This window comes from Oryzias melastigma, linkage group LG16, assembly GCF_002922805.2.
Source record: "Oryzias melastigma strain HK-1 linkage group LG16, ASM292280v2, whole genome shotgun sequence".
NCBI lineage: Eukaryota > Metazoa > Chordata > Actinopteri > Beloniformes > Adrianichthyidae > Oryzias > Oryzias melastigma.
This window is the reverse complement of record NC_050527.1, coordinates 5,909,356-5,920,840: the sequence shown is the minus strand read 5'-3', so window position 1 is coordinate 5,920,840 and position 11,485 is coordinate 5,909,356. Positions and strand designations below refer to the sequence as shown.

General features: G+C 40.9%; 1 protein-coding gene across 1 annotated transcript in view; it reads left to right on the top strand.

The window, feature by feature from the left end:
• LOC112143652 (hemicentin-2) overlaps positions 1-11,485 on the top strand; it is a gene marked incomplete in the record, with an annotated part of 30,833 nt that overhangs the window by 7,667 nt on the left and 11,681 nt on the right. The window contains 7 exon segments of the mRNA XM_024267786.2: positions 5,007-5,381; positions 8,835-8,993; positions 9,101-9,238; positions 9,511-9,747; positions 9,835-9,885; positions 10,374-10,532; positions 10,635-10,772. Coding sequence (XP_024123554.2) covers positions 5,007-5,381; positions 8,835-8,993; positions 9,101-9,238; positions 9,511-9,747; positions 9,835-9,885; positions 10,374-10,532; positions 10,635-10,772 — 1,257 coding nt within the window.

Below are 11,485 nucleotides of genomic sequence, written 5' to 3'. Positions count from 1 at the left end.
GGGCAGTGATGCTTCACTCCAGTGTGAGGTACACAGTTTGGACCAAAGAACTACAGTGAAGTGGCACAGACCAGATGGTTCCCTCTTCCATGATAAAACAGTAGATTTCAAACCTTTAAAGACTTCACATGGAGGAACCTGGACGTGTGAAGTGACCGCTGCAGGAGGAGAGTCATTTACAACATCTTTGACCTTCACTATGAAACGTACGACCCTGCTGCTGAACTATGAAGACAACATTTGTAAATTTACAAAGTGTGTTTCCATTGTGAGTAAAAGTACTTCCTTTTCAGCATTTACACCCACAACGACAAAGTCATTCATGAACCCGACCACAACGGAAAGTAAGTCCATCTGTGTCAGCTGTGAGTGCTGCTCACACAAACCATCTGAACCTGAAGTCAAATAACATGAAATAATGATTTCTCATGGAGAATGTTTAATATAATCTGTTTCTTTGGTCACCCAGTCAGACTTCAGTCATGCTTCCCTCTGCCGCTGGGCCTCCACTGGTGGATCTGGGTTGCTCTTGGAGCCAGCTATCTGGTTTTGTCCCTCCTGATCATTTCTGTTGTTCTCATGTACCAGAGGGTCAGAAGAAAGGTACATGATTGAAATTTTAAACCAGATCCTGATTTGCTGCCACAGAATTAATGACATTGTATTGATGAGCCTTTGGAAAATAATCACAAGAATGATTTTTGTTGTTCTCTTATTATTCCTTTAAATTATGAAGAAAATCCAGTCACAAAACGGCAGAAGCACACAGCGAGTGGAGTACAGCCTTGAGGAGCTTTCTGTACTCAGGAATCAAGCTACCAACACAGGTGACATTATCCATCTGAACATGAACTCTGCTACCAGTTGACAATAACTTTTTCCAGATAAAGCCGCATTTTCTATCAATAAAAGATCATCATCGCAACACACTGAAATATAGAATATAACTGATGTTTTGTCTTTTTCATTCAGATATTTCTGTTATGATCTGCTTGTTTGATTCTTTTTTATGCTTATATTTCCTTTTGTTGTTTCTGTTCAGGCTCGTGTTGAATTCGCTCATTCTCCTGTGGATCCTTTGTAGCATCACAACTCCCTAAACTTTTCTAGTAATTCACATTTTATTGAAGGAATTCTTCCTGAGCCTTTAGAGTCAGTTCGTTTTTTGTGATATCAAGTTGTCTATGTTTATGTTCCTCTGGTTGTGTCTTTTGTAAATAAATCCTTGACTACATTTTCACTTGTTTTACCCGACTTTTGAAGCACAGCTATTTAAAGCCGAGACTGCTGTTACCAGAGGACAGATGATTACCCTTTTGCAGCTGCAGCGGTGCCTGAAACTACTCCTTTTACCAATTATAAAGAGGGCCCCAGTGACACACACATACAGATCAGTAGAATGAGAGTGACTACAGCAAACACACGAGGGAGGGGGGAAGAAGGTCACTGCCCAGCTGTCACCTAGTGGTTAAAAGACAAGCGATCTGCTCCTAACACAGAAATAAACCCACAGACATCCTAAAACAGCACAATTACACTTCGTATTAAAACGATTGTCATGCCAGAGTCTGCAACAATTACTCAGCTGCACGCTCCCAGCCTCATTCCAGTCCAGCTGATGGTGAGCAGCTGATGTGGAAGGACTTTTCTTCTGTAATCTACAATGAAATCTTCTGATCAGAAAAAAATTGTGAATAATTCTTTTAGCATATAAACACAGATGAATAAAGTGATGTTGACAGATAAAGTCTTGATTAACTGATCACTTTGGTGGGTACAACTAAGAACTTTGATTCGTTCTAAAGACAGCAGTCCAAGTTTTACTCAGATAACCTGTAGAAGGCTTAAAAAAAACATGAAGCACCAGAAGAGACTTGAGTTCATTTTCACATTACAGTCAGTAAAATTAGTCTATTAGACTTCAGCTGCCATTTATAGTCACCGACTTGGTGTGTTTAAATTTGTTAAGCAAAGGTTTCAGTCTTCAGGTCGACACTTTGAGCCAGATGGCGATGAATGATCTCATTTATCTCGCTCTTGAAGTGACGAACTTGAAACTGTTCAAGACAGATTTTCAGTCCAGATGCCTAAACCTCAAGATACTTTGAACTAAGCATCCTCCTTCTCTGATTGGTCGACATAAGTGTAAACTTTATACTATACAAGAAAACAAAAATCCTCAGAAATCTTCAGTTTTAAAGTTGTGTCAAACGTTTGGAAAGAAAAATTATGCAAAATGTAATTGTCATTTTTTTGTTTGTTAAAATCAAACAATTGTTTTGTTGCTTTATTTTCAGTGTTTTTGTATCATCCTTCTATCTGTGTATGAGGACAGAAAATTAGGAGATAAGTAAGAGCATCCAATGTTCTTAGTTTTTCAATATTTCTTTCTTTTTCTTAACTTACTTGTTAACTTGTTAACTAAGGTTTCAGCTTTTTGTGTATACGAGGCACCAGGCCTAGATTTCAGGAAAGCATAAGTAGCAGCCCACACAGAGATGGGTTGGTGTCGGCCTTGTTGGTTTCCCTTCAGATCTCTTCCGCCTTCTACCGTTTTTGCATCCTTGCATGCTTGTTTTTTTGAAGTGAAGCTCTGAGAGGACGAGGAAAGATTTTATTTGTCTTCAAAAAGAAACTTTTCTGGCTCAAACAAAAAAAGGTAAGATTTCAAACTGACTAAAATGTATGGTTTGTGTTGAGAAAAAAACTGAAATCATGATTTTGACAGAACTCCCCTTGATCTGTTTTGCTCTGTAATTAAGTACAAGTTAAAAAAAAAACAAAACAAAAAAAAAAACGCAGAAGCAAAACTTTAAAATCTAATTTAATTTAGATTTTTTTTGTCATATTTTCAGAAGGGTATATGAATGCTGTTAACATTTATTTAGAAAGGAAATCTGTTGACACATTTTTTTTCATTTTTTTTTTAAAGTCAAACGGAATTAAGTCATTTGCTTAAAAAAAAAGTTACAATAATGAAACAGAGAACAATGAGCCTTTGAGTTGCAGGGTTGTATCACATTTCCAACAGAAAAATGCCAAAAAATAAACTTAATATTGTTTATCTAGTTGAAAATTATTCAAATTTAATCTTTAAGATTAACGGATCCATAAATATTACATATCAAGATTTTTGTTTTTGTCATTAAAGACACAATAAATCACTTTTACATAAATTAGGATTTCAGGTTTCTGGAGTAATTTTTACTGATCATCAAAAAAGGAAGAAATAAAACTATCTTGATGTATTTGCAGAATCTTTTTCAAAGATAGCAATGAAGGAAGGAAGTATCACATGTTTGTCAGTAAGACAAACATGTCTCTAGAATGGATGTTTCCTTGACTAACAATTCTACTTTCATTTTTTAAACACATCAACTTTTAGAATGAAGATAATTGTCTTTTTGGGGTTAGGTAAGTGAATCCACTTCTGAATTTTAATACATTTTAATCAGCAAATAAAGTTTTGGGGAAATATTGAATCTTTTTTTTTGTTGCTCAGTTTGGTTAAACTTTACTGAAAAGTATAATGTAAATGTACAGTTATGGAAGCCCAGGTTCCATTCCATGAAAAATTGCAGCTATAAAAAATGTACATTATTTTTTAATATTCCATCTAAAAACTGAAACTTGTATTTACTTGGAACCATTACACAGATAAACTTCTTGAGACCCGGCGTCCACATACGTAATCGTCACATTTGAGTTATGTTACCACAGTAGTAAAATCTTCTAAACTGGACGCCTCTGACTATGTGTGTAGAGAGGTCAAATATTATTTCAGGTCTAAAGAGGTTAAAGGGTTCTGTGTTTTTATTTAATGATCATTGCTTGTAGGTGATGAAAACCTAAATTTTGCTCGTCTCCAAACTCTTGGTACCACATTCACATCAGTTAGTGAACTCAAAACACCCACAAAGGACCTGAAGGCAGCTGTAAAACCAACCTGGACTTCCACTTCTGTATATCTACGAGAATCTGATGGCCTCCATGCCACATCGTGTTGATGCAGTAATTCATGTACAAAGAGTCTCAGCAAACTAGTGAGTTAATAACAATAAAGCAGCTTGAAATTTGTGCCAAAAATGTATTTTTTATTGGTTCAATGTGGTATTTTAATTTTAGGTTTTTATTAACTACATTTTCCCTTAAATGACAAAAAGTAAAGCTTGAATGAATCTATGATTAAAAAAATGTATTTTGTTTTATTTGACTGACCAAAACGTTGAAATTATTTTTAGATGTAACTTTAACTTTAATTACATGTAATAAAAATTTTAAAAACCATATAACCATATAATTATATATATATACATAATTTTATGCATATAAAATTACAAAAGGTCTTCTCTCCTCAGTGTTGACTGCACTGCCTGCAGCGGCTAAAGTTTTCTTTGGACGTGTTGATCAGAGAGTTACCTTGGAGTGTGGGATCAGCACAAACCCGACAATTCTGGAGTGGTTCCATAATGAAGAGCGAGTTTTGAGAGTTGATCGCAAGGGGCTTACCACTAAAGGTTCTTAAAACAGCTTGTGTTAGAAAAAAAAAAACAGATATATCACTCAAACATATTGTATATTTACTCAGTGTATGATTATCTATGTGCTCTTCTCTATTAGTCAAAAGCAATATTGCACAGAGGTCTAATACAAGAGGGTCAAATCTGGAAATCAGCAATTTGAAGAAGGAAGATGCTGGGAAGTTTACCTGCAGAGCAGATGGGAAAAGTGGAGAACAGTGGCTTTATCTTGTCTCAGGTGAATAATGTCTCTCATTGTACATCTGAAGACTTCAAAGTCAATCATAATATAACAATCATTGCAATGAAGCTCTGACTCTAAAACAACTCAATTTTGTTTTTATTTAATCAAAGATTATGTCTCAGACGGGTCTTATTTCTTGGTCATTTTGTTGAATCTTTATAAACTTACTGTTAGGACAGCATTGTTCATTTTTTGGTTTAATCGTTCCATCATCTCTTCGTTTACTGTGCTTTGTTTGGCAGTTGTCGTTACACCCTCAGGTGTTCTCCAGGAGGGCAGTGATGCTTCACTCCAGTGTGAGGTACACAGTTTGGACCAAAGAACTACAGTGAAGTGGCAGAGACCAGATGGTTTCTTCACCAATAATAAGACAGTAGATCTCAAACCTGTAAAGACTTCACATGGAGGAACCTGGACGTGTGAAGTGACCGCTGCAGGAGGAGAGTCATTTACAACATCTTTGACCATCACTGTGAAACGTACGACCCTGCTGCTGAACTATGAAGACAACATTTGTAAATTTACAAAGTGTGTTTCCATTGTGAGTAAAAGTACTTTCTTTTCAGCATCTACACCCACAACGACAAAGTCATTTATGAACCCAACCACAACGGAAAGTAAGTCCATATGTGTCAGCTGTGGGTGCTGCTCACACAAACCATCTGAACCTGAAGTCAAATAACATGAAATAATGATTTCTCATGGAGAATATGTTTTTTTAGTTACACAGGCAGAGCTGAACAACAGCCAGACATCCCTCTGCATTGAGTTAATATAAATGAGTAGTTTTGGGATCACTCTCCAGTCGGCCCATCTCCTGCAGGAGAACTCGGAACAGGCCGGTGCAATGTGATTTGTGATGTGATTGGGTGGCAGCTGAGGGCGCGTGCCTCGGTGGCCCAAACCTCAGGCATGGAATTTGGCTTTTGGGACATGGAATGTCACCTTTCTGGGAGGGAAGGAGCCTGAGCTTGTGCGAGAGGTTGAGAGATACCGGCTAGATATAGTTGGGCTCACCTCCACACACAGCCTGGGCTCTGAAACTCTGTCCCTCGAGAAAGGCTGGACTTTCTACCACTCTGGAGTTGCACATGGTGAGTGGCAGCGGGCTGGGGTGGGCTTGATCGTGAGCCTCCAGCTCAGCCGCCAAATATTGGAGTTCACACCGGTGAGGCGACAGGTGGGGGACAGGTCTCTGACTGTACTTTCAGCTTACGGGCCAAACAGCAATTCGGAGTTCCCGGCCTTCATGATGTCTCTTGAAGGGGTACTGGAAAGTGCCCCAACGGGGGACTCCGTTGTCCTCCTGGAAGACTTCAATGCCCACGTGGGCAATGACAGTGGCACCTGGAGGGGCTTGATTGGTACCAATGGCCTTCCTGACCTGAACCCGAGCTCTGTTTTGTTGTTGGACTTCTGTGCACATCATAGTTAGTCCGTAACAAATACCATGTTCAAACACAAAGGCGTCCATCAGTACACCTGGCATCAGGTCACCCTAGGTAGGAGATCAGTGATCGGCTTTGTAGTCGTTTCAGGCGACCTTAGGCCGTGTGTTTTGGACACTCGGGTAAAGAGAAGGGCTGAGCTGTCCACTGATCACTACCTGGTGCTGAGTTGGATCCGCTGGCGAGGGAGGAGGCCAGAAAGACTTGGCAGACCTAAACGTACTGTAAGGGTCTGCTGGGAACGTCTGGCTGAACCCTCTGTCAGGGAGGTCTTTAACTCCCACATCCAGGAAAACTTCAAGCAGGTACTGAGGGAGGTTGGTGACATTGAGTCAGAGTAGACTATGTTCTCCACCTCTATTGTCTCTGCTGCTCTCTGGAGCTGCGCCCGCAAGGTCTCTGGTGCCTGTCGTGGCGGCAACCCCCAAACCCGGGGGTGGACACCGGAAGTAAGGGATGCCGTTAAGCTGAAGAAAGAGTCTTATCAAGCCTGGCTGGCTTCTGGGACTCCACAGGCAGCTGGCAGGTTTCAGCAGTCTAAGTGAGCTGCGGTCAGTTTTGGAGGCAAAAACTCGGTCCTGAGAGGAGTGTGGTGAGGACGTGGAGGACTATCGGTTGGCCTCAAAGAGATTCTGGCATACCATCCGGTGCCTCAGGAGGGGAAAGCAGTTTTCTGCAGGCACCGTTTTCAGTGCAGCTGGGGATCTGCTGACTTCAACTGGGGACATTGTTGGGTGGTGGAAGGAATACTTTGAAGATCTCCTCAACCCTGATGACACACCCTCCAGTGAAGAAGCAGAGGCTGAGGACACTGGGGTAGAACTGTCCATCACCCAAGCTGAGGTCACTGAGGCAGTCAAAGAGCACCTCTGTGGCAATTCTCTGAGGGTGAATGACATTTGCCCAGAGTACCTCAAGTGTCTGGATGCTGTGGGAGTGTCTTGGCAGACAGGAACTGTACCAATGGAGTGGCAGACTGGGGTGGTGGTTGCCCTTTTCAAGAAGGGGGACCAGAGGGTGTATTCCAACTTCCTCAGATCCAAGAACAACAGTGCGGTTTCTGTCCTGGTCGCGGAACAGTAGACCAGCTCTACACCCTCTTCAGGGTGCTGGAGGGTTTGAGGGTTCATCTAGTCCATATGTGCTTTCTGGATTTAGAGAAGGCATTTGACCGCATGTCCTGTGGAGGGTGCTCTGGGAGTATGGGGTCTGGGGAGCCTTACCAAGGGCTATCTGGTCTCTGTATGACCAGAGCAGGAGCTTGGTTCGCATACCTGGCAGTAAGTCATACCTGTTCCCGGTGCATGTTGGACTCCGGCAGGGTTGCCCTTTATCACCAGTTCTGTTCATAGTCTTTATGGACAGAATTTCTAGGCACAGCCAGGGCCCGGAGGGGATCTGGTTTGGGGACCACAGGATTTCCTCTCTCCTGTTTGCAGATGATGTTGTCCTGTTGGCTTCATCGAGCCAGGACCTCCAGCATGTATTGAAGTGGTTTGCAGCCGGGTGTGAAGCGGCTGGGATGAGGGTCAGCACCACTAAGTCTGAGGCCATGGTTCTCGACTGGAGAAAGGTAGTTTGCCCTCTCTGGGTGGGTGGAGTGCTTCTGCCTCAGGTGGAGGAGTTTAAATATCTTGGGGTTTTGTTCACGAGTGAGGGAAGATTGGAATGTGAGATCAACAGGTGGATTGGAGTGACGTCCGCCATTTTGCACTCGCTGCACAGGTCCGTTGTGGTGAAAAGAGAGCTGAGCCAGAAAGCAAAGCTCTCAATTTACCGGTTGATCTCCGTTCCAGTACTCACCTATGGTAATGAGCTCTGGGTCAGGACCAAAAGAGCAAGATCCTGACTACAAGCGACTTAAATGAGTTTTCTCCGGAAGGTGTCTGTGTGCTCCCTTAGAGATAGGGTGATAAGCTTGGTCACCCGAAGAGAGCTCAGAGTAGAGCCATTTCTCCTCCGCATTGAGAGGAGCCAGTTGAGGTGGTTCGGGCATCTGGTCCGGATGCCTCCTGGACGCCTCCCTGGAGAGGTGTTCTAGGCATGTCCCACTGGGCGGAGGCCCCGGGGAAGACCCAGGACAAACTGGAGAGACTATGACTCTCGGCTAGCCTGGGAACGCCTCGGGGTCCCCCAAGAGGAGCTGGAGGAAGTGGCCGGGGAGAGGGAAGTCTGGGCATCTTTGGTTAGACTGCTGCCCCCGCAACCCGGTATTGGATGAGCGGAAAAATGGATGGATGGAGTACTTTTACGATTACTGATCTGGTCTGATGGGGTGTATTAATTGTTTGGGATAGCAATTTTAGGTTTTGGAGTATAACAATTTTATATTGCCTTTGGAAGGAAGCTGTTTTTCAGTCTGTTTGTTTTTGTTTTGATGCCTCTGTAACGCCTTCCAGAGGGCATCAGGGCAAATAAGTCTGGGCCGGGTAGTGAACTGTCCTTGATTATGTTTTGAGCCCTGGTAAGGTAGGATGCAGAATAGATGTCAGACTGACCAAAATGTTGAAATTTTTCATAGCAGTATTTTTCAGATGTAACTTATTACATTAATTCCATGATATTTTTTTATTCTTTTATTTTATGCCTGCAAGACATAATTTTGTGATTTTCTCTCCTCAGTGTTGACTGCAATGCCTGCAGTGGCTAAAGTTTTCTTTGGACGTGTTGATCAGAGAGTTACCTTGGAGTGTGGGATCAGCACAAACCCAACAATTCTGGAGTGGTTCCATAATGAAGAGCGAGTTTTGAGAGTTGATCGCAAGGGGCTCATCACTAAAGGTACTTAAAAAAGCGTGTGTTAAAAAATATCATGATTAACACAATATCACTCAAACATATTGTACATTTACTCAGCGTATGATTATCCATGTACTCTTCTCTATCAGTCAAAAGCAATATTGCACAGAGGTCTAATACAAGAGGGTCAAATCTGGAAATCAACAACTTGAAGAAGGAAGATGCTGGGAAGTTTACTTGCAGAGCAGATGGGAAAAGTGAAGAACACTGGCTTTATCTTGTCTCAGGTGAATAATGTCTCTTATTGTACATCTAGATATCTGAAAGTCGTTCATAATATATCAATCATTGCAAAGATGTACATCTAAATATCTAAAAATCTCTTATACATCATTGCAATGAAGCTCTGACTGATTTTTTAACCAAAGATTTTGTCTCAGACTGGTTCTATTTTTTGGTCATTTTCTTAAATCTTTATAAACTTACTGTTAGGACAGCATTGTTCATCATTCGGTGTTATTGTTCCATCATCTCCTCATTAACTGTGCTTTGTTTGCAGTTGTTGTTACACCCTCAGGTGTTCTCCAGGAGGGCAGTGATGCTTCACTCCAGTGTGAGGTACACAGTTTGGACCAAAGAACTACAGTGAAGTGGCAGAGACCAGATGGTTTCTTCACCAATAATAAGACAGTAGATCTCAAACCTGTAAAGACTTCACATGGAGGAACCTGGATGTGTGAAGTGACCGCTGAAGGAGGAGAGTCATTTACAACATCTTTGACCATCACTGTGAAACGTACGACCCTGCTGCTGAACTTTGAAGACAATATTTGTAAATTTACAAAGTGTGTTTCCATTGTCAATAACAGTACTTTCTTTTCAGCATCTGCACCCACAACGACAAAGTCATCCATGAACCCGACCACAAAGGAAAGTAAGTCTATCTGTGTCAGCTGTGGGTGCTGCTCACACAAACCATCTGAACCTGAAGTCAAATAACATGAAATAAGGATTTCTCATGGAGAATCTGTTTCTTCAGTTCCACAGGCAGAGCTGAACATCAGCCACACATCCCTCTGCATTGAGTTAATTTAAATGAGTAGTTTTCCAATTACTGATCTGGTCTGATGGGGTGTAATTTTTTGGGATAGTTATTTTAGGTTTTTCATTAACTAAAGAATTTAATCCTTACAATGTTAAATCTTAAAGGCTTTAAATAGTTAAGCAATACTTATAAATGAAAATTTCCCTTTTGTTTTTTTTTTTATTTGACTGACCAAAATGCTGAACTTTTCTACAAAATTTAAGATGTACTTCTTTGTTTTAATTTCATGGAAAAAACATAAATAATTGTACATATTAATATTGTCAAACATATAAGACTGAATTTTGACTGTAAGCATTGTGGTCTTCTCTCCTCAGTGTTGACTGCACTGCCTGCAGCGACTAAAATTTCCTTTGGACGTGTTGATCAGAGAGTTACCTTGGAGTGTGGGATCAGCACAAACCCAACAATTCTGGAGTGGTTCTATAATGAAGAGAAAGTTTTGAGAGTTGATCGCAAGTGGCTCATCACTAAAGGTTCTTAAAAAAGCTTGAGTGTAAAACGACTTCTAAAAATATCACTCAAACATATTGTACATTTACTCAGCATATGATTATCCATGTGCTCTTCTCTATTAGTCCAAAGTAATATTGCACGGAGGTCTAATACAAGAGGGTCAACTCTGGAAATCTACAATTTGAAGAAGGAAGATGCTGGGAAGTTTACTTGCAGAGCAGATGGGAAAAGTGAAGAACACTGGCTTTATCTTGTCTCAGGTGAATAATGTCTCTTATTGTACATCTAAATATCTAAAAATCTTGTGTAATAATAATACAATGATGCTCTGACTGTAGAACAAGAAAATTGTGGTTTTACGTTATTAAAAATTATTAGTCAAATTGGTCCTATTTGTAATTTTCTCTAAACTGTATGAACTTACTAATAGGACAGCATTATTCATCATTTGGTGTTATTGTTCCATCATCTCCTCGTTTACTGTGCTTTGTTTGCAGTTGTTGTTACACCATCAGGTGTTCTCCAGGAGGGCAGTGATGCTTCACTCCAGTGTGAGGTACACAGTTTGGACCAAAGAACTACAGTGAAGTGGCAGAGACCAGATGGTTTCTTCACCAATAATCCGAGAGTAGATTTCAAACCTTTAAAGACTTCACATGGAGGAACCTGGATGTGTGAAGTGACCGCTGAAGGAGGAGAGTCATTTACAACATCTTTGACCTTCACTGTGAAACGTACGACCCTGCTGCTGAACTATGAAGACAGTATTTGTACATTTACAAAGTGTGTTTCCATTGTGAGTAAAAGTATTTTCCTTTTTAGCATCTGCACCCACAACGACAAAGTCATCCATGAACCCGACCGATAGTAAGTCCATCTGTGTCAGCTGCTCACACAAACCATCTGAACCTGAAGTCAAATAACATGAAATAATGATTTCTCATGGACAATGTTTAATATAATCTGTTTCTTT